This window comes from Cheilinus undulatus, linkage group 21 (genome assembly GCF_018320785.1).
Source record: "Cheilinus undulatus linkage group 21, ASM1832078v1, whole genome shotgun sequence".
NCBI lineage: Eukaryota > Metazoa > Chordata > Actinopteri > Labriformes > Labridae > Cheilinus > Cheilinus undulatus.
Genome location: NC_054885.1, coordinates 6,076,926 through 6,096,699, shown reverse-complemented (window position 1 = coordinate 6,096,699; position 19,774 = coordinate 6,076,926). Strand labels below are relative to the sequence as shown.

Below are 19,774 nucleotides of genomic sequence, written 5' to 3'. Positions count from 1 at the left end.
TTTGTGACACACAGTTTAATGCCTGGCAAAGTGTCTCATGTTTATTTAATTTCTCCTCTTTTTTTGGGAATGAGGACTGCTGCTCTCTCTCTCTCTCTCTCTTTCTCTCTCTCTCTCTCTCTCTCTCTCTCTCTCTCTCTCTCTCTCTCTCTCTTTCTCTCTCTCTCTCCATCCTTTGGTGCTCTGTTTCTCACCACATATAATGAGATTTTCAGGAGAATGGTCACCAAATCTAATTGCTTTCTCTGAATGATGCACCTTGGGATATCTGTGTTATTTTAGAGAAGTTATTTTGTTTTTAATGTGTGTAAACTTTCTTCTTTTTTTCTCTCTTGTCACTCCATCTTTATTTTTTTTATAAATGGACTGGCTCTGTCTCTCTCCTCCTCACCTGCATCCTTTACCTGATCTTTGTCTCGTACGTGTTCGATGTGGGACTGCTGCGATCGTTTTGATTGGTCTCTATGCTGCATCCGATGCTTGCTGATTGGCTGATTTGTTTATTTTTCTTTTTTTGGTTTGTTACTCACTCTTGGTTGTGATGCGCCCATATTTGGCTGCGTGTAATTTCTGTGTTACATGATTATTAATTTTGTCAGAAGAAAATGTTTTTGCACCCCCTCTTTCTCTCCCTTTTTAAATTTTTTATTTCTTTAGGTATGTAAACCTCAGACGTTTGGTTTCATATGGAAACGTGACTTCATTTTCTTTTTGGGTGTTTTTGTTCTGGCTGCACTGGGAGGGTCAAAATGGGATTAGAAAGGCTGATTTTATTTCAGTATTAACATTTTAAGATTTTCCCTCCATATTCAGTTGATCTGCATGTTTCCTGTTAACCAAATCTCATTAATTTAAACACATAATAACCTGTACACACACATAAACCATCTTATTTAGCTGACAGTGTGTCCTAACAGCAGGTGAGTGTATCGTATCACTCTCTAAATTTCCCCTTCTAAACACTTTTACATAAAGAGCTTTAATTTAAAGGTGGAATTAACGAATTGTAGTTCACAGTTTTTTCTTCATGCTAATGTCAGAGCGCAATATTTCAATCGTCATAATGAGCACACCACTATCTCTTCTTTGTATCCCAGCTAAAGAGTGTCATGAGTTGAGCTCTCTCGTCCTTTTGTCCATGTCTACATAAGCAACTAAAGAAAAATAGAAAGAAGGCATTGGGATAAAATATTAGGTCATAGTTTGTCTCTCGTGGTTGGTTATGTTCTATTCACACTGATGTGAACGTGGCCTATTTGCGTGTATGTGAACATGCAAATAACTCGCTCCACTTGAGAGTCAAATCCCATACTCAAAAGATGCAAGAGGGGGAGGTGCCTTCTCACACATGGCATTTTAGTCAGTTGTCAACAAACTTGCCTGAGCTCGCCTACTTTAAGAGCATTCCTGCTTTGCTAACCACAGTGCTAACTTGCTAGTTGATGGCTGAAATCAAGTGGCAGAAAAATGTTTCCACAACTTACCAGGCAAGCCGACCTCCTCATTCGCTTTTTGCCTAGCGAGCTCCTTTATATCCCGGTTCCAGTAAAACAGACACGTTGTGTCGTTCAGCTCAGCGTAGCCACAGACAGACACCATAAGTTTGTCCTCCATTTTCCAGTTATATGAACCTCCTCCTCCCCAGGCTGGCTCTTCAGAGATCCTCTGGTGACATATGTGGAAATGCAGCAGCAGTGGATCTCCATGCTGATAGGCCATCACAGCACAAGTGATTCACTTGAGTTCAGATTTTTCACCTCTCAATAAGCAAATGAAGAATGTTGAATGCAGTGCGAATTTGTGTGAATTACTTGCTCAGTTTGTGAAGTTTGCGCTGCAAAGGTGCCACTCTTTACATTGACTTTTTATATGATGAACTTGCACGAATGATGTAGCATGCATTTGGTGTGAAAACAACATTAGGGTGCTCAAATATGGTAAATTTGAATAAAGTGGATTTTATCACTGCTCACTCGCTGTGAGGGCACACTGTAGTTCATTCACTATTTTTAATTAGGGTTTAAACACTACATTCACCTCAAGGTACTATACAAATCACATTCAGGTTTATTGTGTCATTTATTTCTGATTTCACTGATTTTAACATTTTTTATCAAGGTTGAAGGAAATTTAGTTTGAAAATGCTTCTAGTACGAAAATCCTTAGAAAAAAGAAATGCATAATATCCTCATTCCTTATTTCTAAAAAGAAATAAAAGTAATACTAAGAGATGCACGTTATTTGATTTTTACAAATATCTAACAGTTACTAATAACTTTCAGCTGATGCCAATATTGATACAGAATTTAAATGTTCGGACCTAAAATTTCAGTCCTTAAAACACACTAAAATTTAAGGAATCAGGATAAACAAGACTTCAGCTGATGTAGGGCTGTTGGTCCTGCCTTAACTTCACAAACTTATTCATATACAACTGATATTGTCATTTCATATCTGCCAACACCAATATCAGGCCCATAATATCGTGCATCCTTAGTAATACTTTTTCCCTTTGAGTTGTTTCTTTTTATTATACTAAGACTGAATATTTAGAGCGCTCATGCTGACTGTCGTTGATAGAGGTCATAAACCCTGCTTCCTCAGTGTTATCAGATAGGACATGAATTAATTCATGTAAAATAATCCTCTGTAGTGATTGTTAGTTGTTCTTATGCTGGTTTATATCCAAGTTTTCATTTTTAAGAGTAGTCTTGTTCATATTTTTCTTCAGTAAATTTCAAATTTAAATCTCATTGCTATTATTTGGATTTAAAAAAACCAAATGTGAAGTCATGACTGACAGCCCTGTTGACAAATGATGCTCTTGCAGTATTCTTACCTGGACTATTTGAGTTAATCTAACAGCCACTAACACAAGACCCGCTAAACTCTCCAATACAGTTTACACATCAATTACAATACACAGACATGAGATATTATACCATATTGGACAAACCGTAATCAACAGACATCTTAACAGCATTAGGGGTTGACTCAAACACAGTCTAAGATGACAGTCATTACAAAAGCTCCAAATCAATCTATAAAAGGCACTACGAACATTTCTATGAGGATGGTGGAGCCACTTTCATATTCCTCACCTTGAGGATATTTAAAACGAATAAAACCAATCTTATGTAGGTTAAGGTATGCAAAGTTACTGAGAAAGCCTTAATGGCTAGTTAACAGCTGACAAGGCAAATAGGCAATAATTTTTGGGGATTTTGGGGAAGCCAATCAGATTTCAGAGGGCCCTGTTTGGCCCCGGCTACCACTGGCTCCACCCCTTAATTGTTACTGATTCTTCTATTTGTTGCTGTAATCCATCAGAAAGTTATAAAGATATTGTTATAATTTTGGTTGCAAATGTGTTCACTATTTACCGTGTTGTCCCACTTTAGTCATAAAAAAAACATAAATAAATTTCATCAAAATGTTTGTTTACCGATTTGACATTGTAGCACGGCCTTGTGCTGAAACTACGAAGTTCAATCACTATGTTAATGTTCAAATGTAGGCCATATTTAATTTTATACCAACAATTTGCTGAGGACCAATCAAAAATGGACTGCAGGTCGCATTTGGCCCCCTGGCCATAGTTTGGACACCCTCGTGCAAAGGAATGCACTTCATGTTTTGGACACAAGGAGGCATCAGATGTCTCATTTTGGAGCCACTGTGTAAGCTGGCCTGGAAATCCCCCGCAAGTGCCTAAACATACCTGCAGTCTTTACACTGCTATGTTTCATCAAATATGCTCCAGAAATCACTGATTTTATGGCATCTATTAGTGTCCATTTCTACTGGACATGAATCAAGTCTGGATTTAATGTACTACCATGTGCAAAATGTCGCTATTAACTTTGATTTATAAATGTCTCCACTTGAACTCTGTGTCACAACTTCCCCCACGGTCAGTAGCGTCACAGAGCTAGCCATGCGAGGCTAATTGATTCATTTGCCACTGACCTTGTCATTTGTAACGAGGGAAGAATGAGGTAAACCTGATTTCCATTAGAATGGAGCCTGGCCAGTAAAGAACATGACTCAGTGAGAGGCAGCGAGGACTTAATGGTCTCCTGAATGAGAGGGCAGCGTGTCTGTGTGCTCTCTCCCTCCTCATCCTGATCCAGCCTAAAGGTCATTAATCTGTATCTCAGCACAGCCAGATGAGGAGCTCTGACAGCACACTGGGTTATTACCCAGACACAATCTCGCTCTCTTAAAGCCCATCAAAGGAAGATGAAGGGAGAGGAGTGTGAGCCTTTGAAGCTCACAGAGAAGATTATCAGCCATCTTGGTTTAAAGCCTGAGCATGAGACGGAAATATCAGCGTGCATGCTCTGAGCACGCACGCTACACTATAAACTAAGAGCACAGCGCTGTCACCTGTGCTGTGCATGCAGAAAACAAACACAGCAGTTATTTCTGCAGTGCTTCTCCAATCCCTTCGTCTTTATGTGTCATCACAGCAGCAGAATAACCATAGTCAGCCACGCTAGACACAATGAATCACCAAATGTCTGCTGGGCAACCTGCCTTTAATTGCTGATGACTGAAATCTCCCAAACAGCCTAAGCAGCACAAATATAGACTCACAAATCACTTCTTATATAAAGAGATGGACGGTGCATCTTCACTTCTTCCTGTTATGCAAAGAGGAAGACAAATTAGCCCTGCAGAGGGAGCCTGATATTGCACATTTGCAAAGGTGGGCACATTTAACTTTAATCATTTATCTATTTAAAAAGATGCTCATTTTACTAACAATCAGTTAATTCTGTATGAATTCAATAGACATTATAACTAGCAGATTAATCTTAACTGTTTAAATTTGCAAGAAAGTTCTGATTCTTGTGATTACAAACTTTTCAAGATCAACCAAAACAGCAATCAGGATCTATGCACACCACCAGCAGTCTTACCATGATAAGCTCTCCTGATCATAATATTCCCGCAGTCCTGCTGATCAGAAAGAGTCCTATCCATCCATCTTCCTCCACTTATCCGAGGTTGTGTGACATTGGCAGTAGGCAAAGTAAGTCAACCCAGACGTCCCTCTCACCAACAACATTTTCCAGCTCCTCCTGAGGGATTCTGAGGCGCTCCCAGGGAAGATAGGATATATTATCCCACCAGCGAGTTCTGCGTCTACCCTGGGGTCTCCTCCCAGTTGGACGCACCAGGAAGACCTCCACAGGGAGGCGACCAGGAGGCATCCTGATCAGTAGAAAAAAAGCACATCAGTGAATTCTTCTTGTAAAAATTTTTGTTTAAAGAATCAACCCAATTAAAAAGTTCAATACAGTCAAGCACAAGCTTCATATCCCAATGCAGGCCATATTTCTTTTTTTTTTTTTTTTTTTTTGTGGGTTCTCTCTGGGTACTCTGGCTTCCTCCCACCACCAAAAACATGCTCATTAGGTTAATTGGTGACTCTTAATTGGCCGTAGGTGTGAATGTGAGCATGCCTGGTTGTCTGTCTCTATATGTCAGCCCTGCGATTGACTGGCAACCAGTCCAGGGTGTACCTTGCGTCTCGCCTAATGACAGGTGGGATAGGCTCCAGCACACCAACAACCCCTAACGGGATAAGTGGTATAGAATACGGATGGATGGATAGATCTTTGAGATTGGGATCTTTCTTGGTGGAAAGAGAACACGGGTTTGGCCAAAATGAGATCCCTCCAAAGGGTGTCTGGGCTCAGCCATAAAGATAGGGTAAAGGGCTTTGACACCCAGAAGGGAGCTAGAGTAGAGCAGCTGCTCCTTCGTGATGAAAGGAGCCAGTTGAGGCATCACCAGTGCAATATTTCCACGCCTATTGCAGAGGTATCTATCTGTAAAGGAATTCACTTTATTTTTGGATCTTTAGTCCCATGGAAATGAGACGTAAGCTGGCCTGGAAATCCCCCAAAGGTATCTGATCAGGAATGCCTCCCTGGTCACCTCCCTGTGGAGGTTTTCTGGGTGTGCCCAACTTGGACACCCCAGGGTAGACCCAGAACTCACTGGAGGGATTATATAACATCTGGCCTGGGAATCCCTCAGAGTCCCTCAGGAAAACGTCGCTGGGGAGAGGGACGCCTGGGCTGACTTGCTTAGCCGGCTGCCACTGTGACTCGGCCTGGATAAGTGGAAGAAAATGAATGGATCCAAAATTGAAAGCCAACTGCTGCACATTGTCTAAATTCCACAAAAACACCGAAAGAATTTTTAAAAAGATATTACCAGTACTTTTATGCGATTAAGGCAGTCCAAACTCTCTCTTAGCAGACACTGTACTGTACACTTGGTATTAATCTTATTAAAGTATTGAAAGTTCAACCTGTCATTTTGAAGCAGACACTCATGGTTATGCAAAATCCAATGACTCTTGTGTCAGTGTTTGTGACATTTCCTCCTACTGTTCCTGCTCTGGTGCAACCAGCACTGCAGGAGCCTCATTTGTCAACAGAGCTGTCAGTCATGGTGTTAAACTCCTTTTTATGGCATCAATAAACTCATTAAAGCTAACCTTTAAAAAGTCAACATCTGGGCATGAATCAGCAAGAACTAACTTTAATGATAGCAATGTTTGGTAAAAGTTTGATGTGCATTTTCTAGTTTATCCATGTCCCATCTGTTAACATGGACGAAGGATAAGTATGAGTCAGTGCACTCAGAGTTAGACGAAGATCTGACACTGTGATTCTAATGTTAAATATTCCAGCATCAGCCTTGTGATTTTTGTTCTGTTTGCTTTGTCAAGTCTTTGTTTGTGTGTCTCTGACCGTCTCCTCTTCCATCCTCAGGTGAATAACGCCACCGCCAGAGTGATGACCAACAAGAAAATGGTCAGCCCCTACCCGAACGGAGAGGCCCTCAGCACTCTGCCTTATGGTAACCACAGCATTCACATACACTGTACACGCTGTAGCCAATAATGCACACAGCACAAGTACTCACGGGCAGGTTAAAATTCAGTCCAGGCTCTGCTGCAGGGAGAAAACACAACATTATGTAAAGCAAACACAACGTTTAATGCTGCTTATTTTCAGTAATATTCTTGATCCTTCCTACCACCTACAGGCCATGATGACAGGAGATTTTAAATACAGCTTAAATCCTGCAGATCAGCACAAACATTTGCAAAGGATGAGTCCAAGCAGTGTCACTTACTCGAAGTTTCCCACCTTTTCATGCTATACTGATACATTTTGAATCCATATTGCCATGCAGGCACCATTCTGTTCTGCTTAACAGTCCACAGGGTGCCTGCTCAACTGTCCTCAGCATCCAGGATCTCTGATCGAAAATATTGAACATGAGTGTTGACCACCTTTAGAGACAGTGGGAGCCCCCAGTCTCAGGTTATCTTGGGGGTTTCGAGCTGTAAAGTTTAGGTACCCCCGTTCTAGCCAGCATTGCAATTCTAGGTGCAGTTTTTGAGATAGTCCTGCAAAAAGGATCCGCTCTAAAAAATATAGTGCAGCTCTGTTGGACAGCAGTACCAAGAGGTCTTCAGTCACATGATTCTGATGGGGGGTGCAGATGGTGAAAAACACTGCTAAGGAATCAATGGGAGCAGAGGAACGTTAGATCTTTAAAGCTCAAAATGGACCTGCAAGCTGCAATTATCAACCGTGGAGGTCATCAATATAAAAAATGGCTTAGTCTTTCAGACCTCCTACTACATATCCAGCCAGATGAAGGGGAACAGTAGTCTTGAAGAGGCTAGCTGCACCTCTTTAACAGCTTTTCTTGCTCACTTTGTCATAAACGTGCTTTTAATTGAAATGGTGATATACCATTAATCAAATGAACTTTGTGGGGTAAAAGACTTAGTAATGATGTGTTGTTCAGGAGATGACAGTTTCTTTTCTTCCATTTTTGCTGTTTTTCAACACATTCAGACAAGATACAACATTTGTGCAAATTTGCAGTATTGTGCAGAACTTTCAGGCATGTTGAGACCAAAAATTAAGGCGTAGATGTGGCGAGGAAGCGCACCTTAGGGCTCCATCGGGTGGGATGGAGGATTGACACAACTCAGTTTCTGCTCTGGATGTCCTTGCATATTACAAAGGGCATGGGAAAATAATCAGCTGGAAAAATAAAGTCCACACCTTAAAGGGATACTTTAACATTTTTGCAAATTTGCTCATTGCCATAATCCCTATAGTCTTAGTAATAGGTTCATTACCTTTAGTTGTCAATGCAAGCTATTTTTAGATTTGCGCTGCCAAGTTCGGAGCTGCTGTGCCAACTCAATGGAGACAGATGGTATTTTTGGCTTTTCCTCATCAAACTCATCAAATACACAATCCAACAACTCCAAAACACTCTTGTGGACAAGTTGTGACCTGCACATTCACCATGCTATGAAATAATAATGTATACTTATGTAACATTACGACACATGAAGCAAATACTCTGAACTACTTTCCGAGTAAACCACTGGACGGAGTGACACAGTGCGCGCCTGTGGCAGTGCCGTAGTTACTTGGTAGTTCCGGCTTTGCATTTAGCTTTAAAACATCTCTGTCTCATAACATTCCATGATTCTTTCATAGTGTGGTGAATGTGCAGGTCACAAATTGTCCACGAGAGCATTTTTGAGTTGTTGGATTGTGTATTTGATGAGTTTGATGAGGGAAAGCCAAAAATACCGTCTGTCAGGGTGGGTAGTAGGGTTGCCGTGAGCCTCTGGTTGAGCTGTTGTCATCCCAAGAGCCTGGAAAACCTCCTGCGGTCTCCAGGCGTATGCCTGTCCCACAACCTGGGGCTGCCCCCCTCCAGCCCCAGGTTGTGGTACATCAGGCACTGTGGTGTATGTTTAGCACCATACATGCCTAAAACTTGTGCATGTAGCCAGTACTGTTCCTTTAAGACCTGAAGCAATGTTAGGACATGTGACCGACCAAGGGCAACGTGATTAGCTAAAATACACATGTGGAAGGTCTCTCCCTTAGAGATAGGGACTTGGAGTAGAGCCGCTGCTCCTCGGCATCGAGAGAAGCCAGATGAAGTAGCTCAGGTATCTGGTCAGGATGCCTCCTGGACGCCTCCCTGGAAAGATGTTCTGGGTAGTCAACAAGGAAGACAGTTGGCCCTGTTGTATTTTGATAGTGCTTCTCTATGCAGAAGTCACTTCCTGCCCCCCATCTGGAGGTCTTTGCTGTGATTTGAGGCTGTCTGCAAACAACCTCTAGCAGCAATCTAGATGTGAAAGAATGACTCCTCTGTGTTGCTGTCTCAGTTCTTCCTCTGTGTCGTCTCATCAGTTTATAAATGATAAAACCGCCTTTGAGTACCAAATGAAGCGTGACAGCAACAAAGATTAATGACTGTGAATGAGTGCACTCATGCTCTAATGAAACGTGTCTAAGTTATGAGTGTTGGTAGGAACATCATGTATGTTGTCATGTAGGAAGCTTCACTCTTTCTTTGACTAATGCTCTCTGTGTTTCCTCTCAGCGGGGTGGAAACTGAGCCCTATGGTGGGGGCGGTCTATGGACCTGAGCTGTACGCAGGTGAGTCTCAGTCCTCTTTACTAACTCTACAAACGTCACTGCAGCCCACTTTACAGTTGAGTCACAGCCCAATCTTTAATTTATATTAATGCACTGCTGGCTGAGCATTTCTCCGCTCTGACACTTTTATTGATATGAAACCCTGAAGGCAACCGTTTATTATTCCTCATGAGCCTCCTTCCTTCATATTTTCCCTTCATATTGACCTTTTCCTCTAAAAATCTGCCATTTTTTCAACATTTTACTCCTCATTCCTACCTCCTTCAGTCCCAGGGTTTCCGTACCCGTCTGCAGCGGCAGCAGCCACCACAGCAGCCGCGGCGTTTCGTGGCGCCCACCTGCGGGGTCGAGGCAGACCCGTGTACAGCGCCGTGAGGGCTGCTGTGCCTCAGCCCGCCATCCCTGCCTACCCCGGGTAAGATTGTTACACTAAAATCTTTAACAAGCTGTTTCCTTTCATGCTCTGAGCTAGGGCTGGGCGATAACACAGACCATAATCGAGGTAAACTTGTCACACTGGACAACTTCAATAACTTCAACAAATTAGGTTGTGTAGTGTAAGAGTCCTGGAAGCAAAGAAAGCCATAAAATGATGCTAATAATCTCATGTGAACACTCTGAGCTTTAAAATGACTCCACAAATACATGTTCCATTCCCTCTTCCTGTCATTTTCTCGAAACCTTGAGAAATCCTCATTTTATCTCAGGATTACAGCATGAAAAACGGTAAAAAAAATCTATATACATATGTTTCATGAAAATTATGCGTCACTTTCCTTTACACTGGATTTCCTGTTGATTTACATGTTCAAAAACACAGAAAAACAGGAAAGCTAAAGGAACTTGGTTAGAGGGCAGCTAGCTACTCCATTAAGCAGTTGTATAAAAACTTTTATCTAACCATCGCTCTTCTGTAGAAGTCAGGATTCCTGCCAGGTTTTCTAATTCTGTCTGTGAACCAAAAGACTGGCTCTTATAAGCTGAGGTTTCATGTGTGCCAGTGTTCGGTGCATCTACACATCCAGTCCAGTCTGGATGAAGGCATCCCAGACCGCGTCTGTACCCAGTCTGAGCTATCAGATACCAAATCATTTTCAGTATGCACTGAGACACACCCATGCCATGCATTAAGGATTTCTACTTGGTATCTGAACGCCCAAATCAGATATAAATAACTGTAGATCACTGATCATCAACTGGTGGCCCGAGGGCCACATCAGGCCCCCGAAAGTTTCTTATCCGGCCCTCAGTAGATTGTTAAATTCAGAAAAGGAAGAAAAGAAGATGTTATGATTTTAAGGGTACCTTTTGACTTTAAATGTCTTTAGCTGTTAAATCCACCCCAAAAAATTATTATTGAAATAGTTTTTGAATGACTGAATATTTGATCTATTTTTACAGAAATTCACTTGTCAGCCATTATTAGTAAAGATTTTAAAAGTATTTTTAAAAAATGGATTAAGACTGGTGGAAATGGTGCAAGAAGGGCCAGATAAAATGTTGAAAATGGGTTAGAGAGTAGCAAAATGGATGACAAGTTTCACAATGGGTTGTGAACTAGCACAAAGGGAGAATAGAGGTAAGGAAATTGGTGAAAAGAGGTTAAAATGTGGTAAAAATGGGTAAAAGAGGGAACAAAGGGGCAAAAAGGTAATGAAAAAGGGTTTATAAAGCGGCATAGATAGTTGAAAAGTGGCAAAAATGGATGAAAGTGCAGAGAAAGTGGTTAAAGATGGGTTAAAGAATGGCAAAGATTGGTGAAGTTATGAAAATGGTTTGGAAGGGGCAATTACTGGCAGGGAAGTGGTTAAAAAGGGGAAAGAGATTGGCAAAATGGGCAAGAAGTGGCAAAAATAGTTTTTGTAGCAGCAAAAGTGGTCAAAATGGGTTAGGAGTGGTTAAAATGCTTCAGAAATGTCCAAATGAAGTAGTGAAAAGGGATTAAAAGTGTCTAAAATTAGTTAATATTGGTGCTAAATCACAATTGGGGAGGGCCCATTCTCTCTTTGTGGCCTGCTGCATTTTAGACAGTAGGGATAGATCTCACTGTCATTGCTTAAAAAGGTTCTGCATTTTGAAAGAAAATACAATTACTAATACAATCATATGGTAGTTAGGCCAAAGCACTTTTAATTTTGGTTTATTTGAAAGTCCAGCTTCCAGAGTCTCTGCCAAGACAAAATCTGGCCTTTGTACAAATGTACTAAATGACCACTGCATTGTCTAAAAAGGAGGATAAACTTGACGTCATATTTGCATTTCTTGTCAACAGTTTCCTAATCTATGGCAGCTAATTAACAGTTCTCACAGTCAGTTTCATATCTTTTATTTCTTTTAGTCCATGTGTTACCATCTGTACTCCAGACCTTATTTAAACAACATTAGAAAACATTAGAAAAGGGCTAGTGCAGTCAAAACTTGCAGACCTAACTCGCTGTACTTACTGTGTTCATATGCATGTGCTGTGGGTTGTATGGTCAATCAATATTCAGTGAAAGTATTCTTTCTTTACCATCATTAAGGCTGTAAATTTGCTGAATTTTCCCTCTATGGATTGCTTTGTCGCCCAGCCTAACTCTGATCTGCTCTGTGCTTTTTTGTCAAACACATTTCAGACAAAGTCAAGATGAGATGTTTGGTTTAGTACCTGGTGGATCTACTGAGAAAAAGCATTTCATCCTCATTTTTTGTGCCCAGTGTTTGACCAGCTCTCAGTTTAATACAGCTGCTCACACACACTCCAACATCATGCACACTTCACTCCCCTCAGAGCTCACTCTGGCACATTGTCAGTCAGCTCAGCAGCTATTCAGCCGAGTGTGACGCACTAATGGGATTGCACCATTTGAAGGCTCATTTGAATAAACACACAGATAGCAGCATCTCCCGTTTGAATAAACACACACACAGCATGCAGTCATTATGCAGAGACAGCCACCCTGCACAGATTCACTCAAATGATCCACCTCCTGTTTTTTTATTAATGTGTGTACTGTGCATGTTGTTGCTGTGCCGTGCTGATTGGCTAATGGGGTTGTGAGTGCCGTGGTTTTCAGATCAAAGCAGAATCGATTGGTTAACGGCCCCCGCGGCTCTGATAACAAACAAATGAAACAAACAAGATGAAATTGGAGGGCTGCAGGAAATACCCTCACCATGTTTGCTCCACTCAAACAGAAAAAATATTCAAAGCAACCTTTATTGGTTCATTGGTAGGGATGTCACAAAACCTGAGTTTAAACTGTGTTTTGATTCTTTAAAAAATCAGATATCTTTAAATCTTTGATACCAAGGCAACAGAAACAGTCCAGGGCGTCTAAAGCTGAGCAATGTGTTGCTTTTACCACCAGAAGTTGCAGAGAAACTCCTGCACATCGTCTTAATTGCACACAGTGTTTCGCTCCCCCTTTGTCTGCAATTTCTAAGTACTGAAATATTTCCCAGGTATTTGTGCAATCAGGACTATACCAAAAATTGCCAACAAGATATTGCAATTGAGACAATATGAAGGCCTGCAATTTTTCAGTACTCAAACTTGTCTAAGGTATTTTTGCAATTCAGAGAGTGTATATAAGTTAACCTGCTTTTTTTTTGGTTCTAAAAAGTTGCCAACATGTTTTTCCATTTAAGGCAGAATGTAGGAGTTTGCTTGTAATTTCATTGTACAGCAATGATACCAAGGTATTTGTGCAACTCTGACAGTATTCATGAGTTTAACTGTCTGTACCAACATGTTGCCAGTAACTTTTATAAGTTAGACATTTTGTAGGACTTTATATGCAATTTCTTAGTTCTGTAATGTTGGCAATGTCTTTGAGCAATCCAGACATTTGTCTGGTTTTTTTTATAACCAAAACATTGGCAACATAATTGTTCATTCAGACAATTTGCAAGAGTTCATCTGAAACTTTTTTGGTACCAGAAAGTTGCTAACATATTTTTGCAATTTAGACAGAATAAAGGTGTTTGCATCTCAAGCTTTGAATCTCAAACTTTGCCAAAGAAATTTGTGCAGCTAGAACAGTGTGTGGAAATTACCTGTAGCATATTGGTGCAATTTAGACAATATGTGTAGGAGATTATCTGCAGTTTCTTGGTATTAAATGTAGCCAATGTATTTGTGCAGTTTAGACAGTGTACAGGTGTTCAGCTGCAACTTTCTTTGGTACTAAAAAGTTTCTAACATTGCTATGAAACTTAGACAATTTGTAGGCCTGGTATAGCAATTTCTTGATACTGAAACTTTGCCAATGTATTTGTGCAGTTGTTCAAATAGTGTTACCTATAGTTTCTTGTACCAAAAAGTTGCCAGCAAATGATTGCACGTAAGACTGTATTTTGCAAGTTTCCTGCATTTTTAAAAACCTGAATTGTTGCAAAAAAACAGCAATTTCCTGGTACTGAAACTTGGCCATGGTGTTTGTGCAATTTGGGCAGTATACAGGAGAAACTTTTTTGCACAAAAATATTGCTAATGTATTTGTGCAATTTAGACAATGTGAAGGAGTAAACATGCTTTCTTGGTAACAAAAATCAACCAACATATTAATGCAATTCAGACAGTTTACAAGAGTTTGCCTGCAATTTCTTGGATCTTAAACTTTGCAGTTTAGGCAGTGTTCATAAGTTTATGTAGAATTGTTTCTTACAGGAAAGTTGACAGCACAATTGTACAATTTCAATAGTGTGTGGGATTTTCCTGCATTTTTTCAGTATTAAATTGTTGCTCAAATCTGCAATGTTAAAGCCCTGAAACATTTCTGAGGTTACTGAGCAAGCCAGACAGGGTAATCGAGTTTATATGCATTTTTTGTGGAACCAAAAGGTTTCCAACCTGCATAAGACAGTATGTAGGAGTTTGCCTGTAATTTCTTGGTACTGATATGTTGCAAAGGTATTTGTGCAATTTGGATAGTGTGCATGAGTTAGTTTTTAGTACCAAAAAGTTGCCAGAAAATGTTTACATTTTAGACAGTATTTTCCCAGTTTCCTGCATTAAAAAAAACAGACGAATAATTCCTAGTACTAAAACTATGCCATAGTGTTTGTGCAATTTGGGTGGTATACAGGAGTTAGGTTGAAAATTTTTGGCACAAAAACATTGCTAATGCATTTTTGCAATTTAGACAGTGTGAAGGAGTTAACCTGCAACTTTCTAGGTACCAAAAAAGCTACCAACATATAAATACAAGATAGATAATTTAGATGGTTTGTCAGAGTTTATCTGCAATTTCTAGGTACCGAAACTTGGCAATTAGGGCAGTGTTCAAAAGTTTGTAGAATTGTTGCCAGCATAATTATAAAATTTCAGTAGTGTGTTGGAATTTTCCTGCTCTTTTTTCAGTGATTAATTGTTTCCAAAACCTGCACTCTCTAAGTCTTGAAATGTTTCCAGTGTTTTGAGCAATCCAAGAAGTGTTCATAAGTTTATCTGCAATTCTTTCTGTACAAAAAGTTTCAAACTTATTAATAGAATAAGACAGTATATAAGAATTTGCCTGCAGTTTCTTGTTGCTAAAATGTTGTCCAAATATTCATGCAACTAAGATGTGTACAGGAACTTGCCTGCAATTTGTCTGGTAGCCAAAAAATGCCAACATATTCATGCAATTTAGACAGTATGTAGTCATTTGTCAGCAGGTCTTTTGCACCAAAAGTCCAGTTTAGACAGTAAACAGTCGTGTGAGCATTTTTTTTTTACATACGATATGATATGATTCATCATCAAAAGATTAAAATAGTGTGGTGATAAAGCACATCATATCAAAGATTTGAAGAGCCTGACAGTACATCGTATCATGGTTATTCTAATTTTGCGTCGAGACATGGTTAATAGAAGAAGAAGTTTTTAGATCTAAGTGGTTCTGAAGGTTTATTGTTTGTTTATTGTTTTCTCTGTTTAAATAGAGTTAGGGTTTTCACACATTAAAATTGTGGTAGCTGAAATCAAACAATGCCCCTTGTTAGGGGGACAATTCCTTGTTTTTGTTTCCAGAAATCACAGCAAGCCGTTGAACAATGGCTAAACTGTGAAACTCCTTGGCAAAGCTTCAGTGTTTTTGAAAATAGAGGCAGTTTGCAGAAGTTTCCTTGCAATATTCACTTGTACTAATCCTAGCCCAGAGTTAGCACAACACTAGACTTTTAAACTTTGATACAGTCTTGGTAAAATCAAACCATGCCTGTTTTAAAACCACAGTAACCAATAGAGAAGCCCTAAGAACCAAATATTTCAGTGTCTTGTTTACATCAACCAAACTTGCAGAAAAATTCCTTCAAACTGGCTAAATTGCACTGAAACATTGACAACATTTCAGCACCAGCATGGATCCATTCCTCTCTAAAGGAGCTGTCTTACAAGTAGACGAAGTTTTTTAAAGTTCTCTGACTTTTTCAATTCCACTGGTTGTTAAAATAAATGAGATTGTGTTGTAATAAAACAGTTAGTATTGGAAAAGAATAAAAAATCTGACCACCGGACTCACTGGGGAACAACAAGAGTCTCATTATAGTCCAGAGGACTTTATCAACCGGCCCCTAGAGTCTTATTTTTATTTTTAATGCTGAAGTCTTTAAAGTGGAGCTTAAATGGGAGTTGTATTTCCTCTGCATGCTGCATGGGTGTGAAATAACTCTTTCTCTCTCTCTTTTGTCTCTTTCTCTCCTTCTTTGTTGTTTTTTTGTTTTTTTTTGCCGTGTTGTTTCACTGGTTTTGGGTCTGTGCACCACCCTGTTTGCACCCCTCCCTCCCTCCTCGCTCTTCTTCTTCTCTCAGTGTGGTGTATCAGGATGGGTTTTACGGAGCTGCAGACTTATATGTAAGTAAACTCACCTCCCACAGACACACCCCTCTCCTCCCTCACACCTTTCTCTGTTTTTTCCTCCTCCTCCTCTTCTTCCTCCTGGGGTTGATTTTGCATGAGCGTCCGGTGATGCGCTGCACAGAGCTGCCTGCAAAAAGAAACACAACAAAACACTGGAAGCAAAAACACAAACCCTACACGGTGGAATAAGTGAACCTTATTAAAAACCAGAAAACTTTTAAAGATGGGTCACATTGGTGAAAAGGCTGCTCTGTGGGCGGATTGGGCAGCGTGCTTCATTGGTGGAACAAGAGTGTGTGAGTGTATCCAGGTTGACGCCGGTTGTTTCTGTTCTCTCTATAGACTAGTGTTTCAGGACTCAGTCCTTAGTCCCAGATTGCCTCAGGTAGGGTCATCTCGACACCAAACCCACAGTGTGTTTTGTTTTTGACTGTAACACCTCCTCTGATCTGACCAATCACCTTCTGATCTGACCGGAAACTTTCTTTCAGACGTTTGGAGATTTAAAAAACTACCACTGCTTTGGATTTTTTGGTTTTCTACTAACTCACTGAAATGTGTGCACCTTTTTCCAAGTGTGGCGACAGGCTTTGTTTGTTTGTTTGTTTAATAAACTTTTCTATATGGTGAGTGTATCTTTCTTTGGTCCTATTTACACCTGGTGTTAACATGCATCCTGACTGAGTCTATGTCAAGAGAAAGGCCCTTAAATACAAGTCTGTCTCATCCTGTGCTCACTAAAATAAGAGATGGGTCTAGATTTTTAAATTTTCAAATAGTCATTAATAGGAGTGTAACGGTTCACAGAGGTCAAGGTTTGGTACAAGTTTCATTCATCTGTAAATAAATATATAATAAACAGTGTAAAGTCCCAGATTTACAAGTCTGCATACTCCTCATTTATGTCTTTTACATGTCTGTGGTGAAGCCTACAGTTTCTTCCTGACCTGTGATAGTTATTACAGCCTCTATCCATCCATCTGTCCATTTTCTTCCACTTGTCCGGGGTCAAGTCACGGTGGCAGCAGGCTAAGCGAGTCAGCCCAGACATCTCTCCCCAGCATCATTTTCCAACTCATCCTGGAGGATTTTAAGGCAATCCCAGCCCAGATGAGATATTTAATCCCTCCAGCGAGTTCTGGGCCTACCCCGGGGTTGCCTTCCAGTTGGGCGTGCCCGGAAGACCTCCACAGGGAGGCGACAAAGAGGCATCCTGATCAGATGCTCAAACTACCTCAGTTGGCTCCTCTTGATGTGAAGGAGCAGCAGCTCTACATCGAGATCCTTTTGGATGTCTGAGCTTCTCACTCTGTCTCTAAGGCTGGGCCAAGCCACCCTCCTAAAGAATCTCATTTCGACCGCTTGAACCTGCAGTCTTGTTCTTTTAGTCATTACCCAGAGTTCATGACCATAGGTGAGGGTTGGTACAAAGATCGACTGGTAAATTGAGAGTTTTGCCTTCTGGCTCAGCTCCCTCTTCACTACCATACTGTGGTACAACATCTGCAATACCACAGATGCTGCAACAATCACAGCCCATTCTTCCCTCACTTCATCACTTGGGGCAACGCACCGTTTTCTAGCAGAGAACCACTGCCTCTGGCATGGAGGTGCTAATTCTCATCCCGACCGCTTTGCACTCAGCAGACCATCCCAGTGCCTGACGTCTCATCATCTGAATCACATCACCTGCAAAAAGCAGAAGAGACGGAATTCTGAGGTCCCAGAAACCCAGTTCTGGCTGTGCCTCGAGATCCTGTTCATTAAAATCACAAACATAATCGGAGATGGAGGCCAACACGTACGGGGAACATGTCTGACTTTGTGCTGAGTATGTGGACACAACTCTCACTTTGGTTAAACAGGGACCCGATGGCTTGCTGCAGCAGCCCCGGTACCCCATATTCCCATATTATAAGTAGATTACATATTCCCCATTTGAATGATTAATGAAGCTATGAACAGCTCAGTGTTGGCCTTTTAATGGTGATGGAGCAGAGGTCACTTCCTGCCCACTTTCTAGAGTTCTTTGCTGTGATGTAACATCAACTGCAAACAGTATATACAAAAAACAAGTTCTTAATTCCAAGTGGCTACAATAAAGGATTAAGAGCCTGATAGAAGAACGATATTAAGCAGCAGCTTGAGGGCACTGGTGTAAATTCAGACAACAGGATGTGGTCACTTGGGAAATTTAGTTTTTGGACCACCAGCCTATCCTACAGAGTATGCAAATCTCTCTTCTGGACTCTGATTATTTCAGAGCAGACTTTAATGAGACAGTACAGACTATTCTCATCTTCTACAGACAGATAATCAAACCAGCAAGGCCCCAATTTAAGAACTAATTTTCCCTGATTTAATATTTATCTTCTCTTCGGTGTGGAATCTCCTGGTTGACCAGCTGAGGGTTTTAAAACCGAAAGAAAGGGATTGAGGCATGGTATGTATTTGCACAGAGGAGGTGGAAAGAAGGCTAGATCATAAATGATCATCCCAGCTGCTAATAGAGACACATTTTTACACCAGGTGTGAACAGCTGCACCAAGAGCTTCAGTCACCATTAATGCTTGTTAATACCAGGTGTGAATGGGCCATCTCTCTTAGTTTAATCCAGGAGAATCTGTTCTCACTAGTTTTGGAGATTGCATCGATGAATCATCTTTCCACAAGCATAAAAAAGCAAAAGTGCACCAAACTTGGCTTTAAAATGCAGATTTTCTGAACTATTCCCTTAAATTTGTCTGCTACCATTCTCCTGCAAAGGTCCCGTCTCTCTTGGTCTGGGATTTTAGATGCTTTTTAAGCAGAGAACATGATCACTGTCTACATTACCCACCATGTTTCCTCTCAGGATGATTACGAAGCATGATCTGATCAGCTGCTGCATGTAAACAAACTGCCCTCTGCTTACCCACAAGCCCTTGCTCCCTCCCTCTCTAACAGCATAACCTTGATGCTCAGGTGGACGCAGTGGTGGCGTGTTGTGTAACTTTTATTTTTGGAGGTTTAATTTTGACGGTGCATGCGATGTCGGTGTGAGGAGACAATTTCAGACGGTCAGGCCTGCGTGGGCGAGCGTTTCTTTTTGTGTGACTTTATTTCCTATCTTCTTTTTCTGTCTCCTTAATCCAAACAAAAGAACACAAATAAATATTTAAAAATGCATACCTTTAGTGTTAAACTGTTGGTGTTTCTCCTCTCTAATCTATGCAGTCAGGTTTCTTTATGTGTGAAAGTCACTGTTATTTACTGTTTTCTCCTCTCCTTCTCTCTTTTTTGTGATAAACTATCTTAACTCTCCCTTCAACACTCTAATTGTCTGTCTGTGTCATCTTTAAACCATTTCTGTATCATGTTGTACCCTGAAACACCTGTTTCTTTGCCCAAACAGACATGCAATATACTGACAAACACTGTGTTAAGTTATGGAT

At 40.6% G+C, this 19,774-nt stretch overlaps 1 protein-coding gene across 3 annotated transcripts in view; it reads left to right on the top strand.

Annotated features, from left to right (window-relative positions):
- Positions 1-19,774, top strand: part of LOC121529430 (RNA binding protein fox-1 homolog 2-like) — a 114,167-nt gene that overhangs the window by 85,756 nt on the left and 8,637 nt on the right. The window contains exons 7-10 of one of the 3 annotated variants that reach the window (XM_041817273.1): positions 6,795-6,882; positions 9,460-9,516; positions 9,784-9,931; positions 16,683-16,725. In XM_041817273.1, coding sequence (XP_041673207.1) covers positions 6,795-6,882; positions 9,460-9,516; positions 9,784-9,931; positions 16,683-16,725 — 336 coding nt within the window. Of the gene's footprint in view, positions 1-6,794; positions 6,883-9,459; positions 9,517-9,783; positions 9,932-16,291; positions 16,335-16,682; positions 16,726-19,774 lie in introns of all 3 variants that reach the window. The other 2 variants (XM_041817272.1, XR_005993579.1) reach the window with 2 other exon arrangements.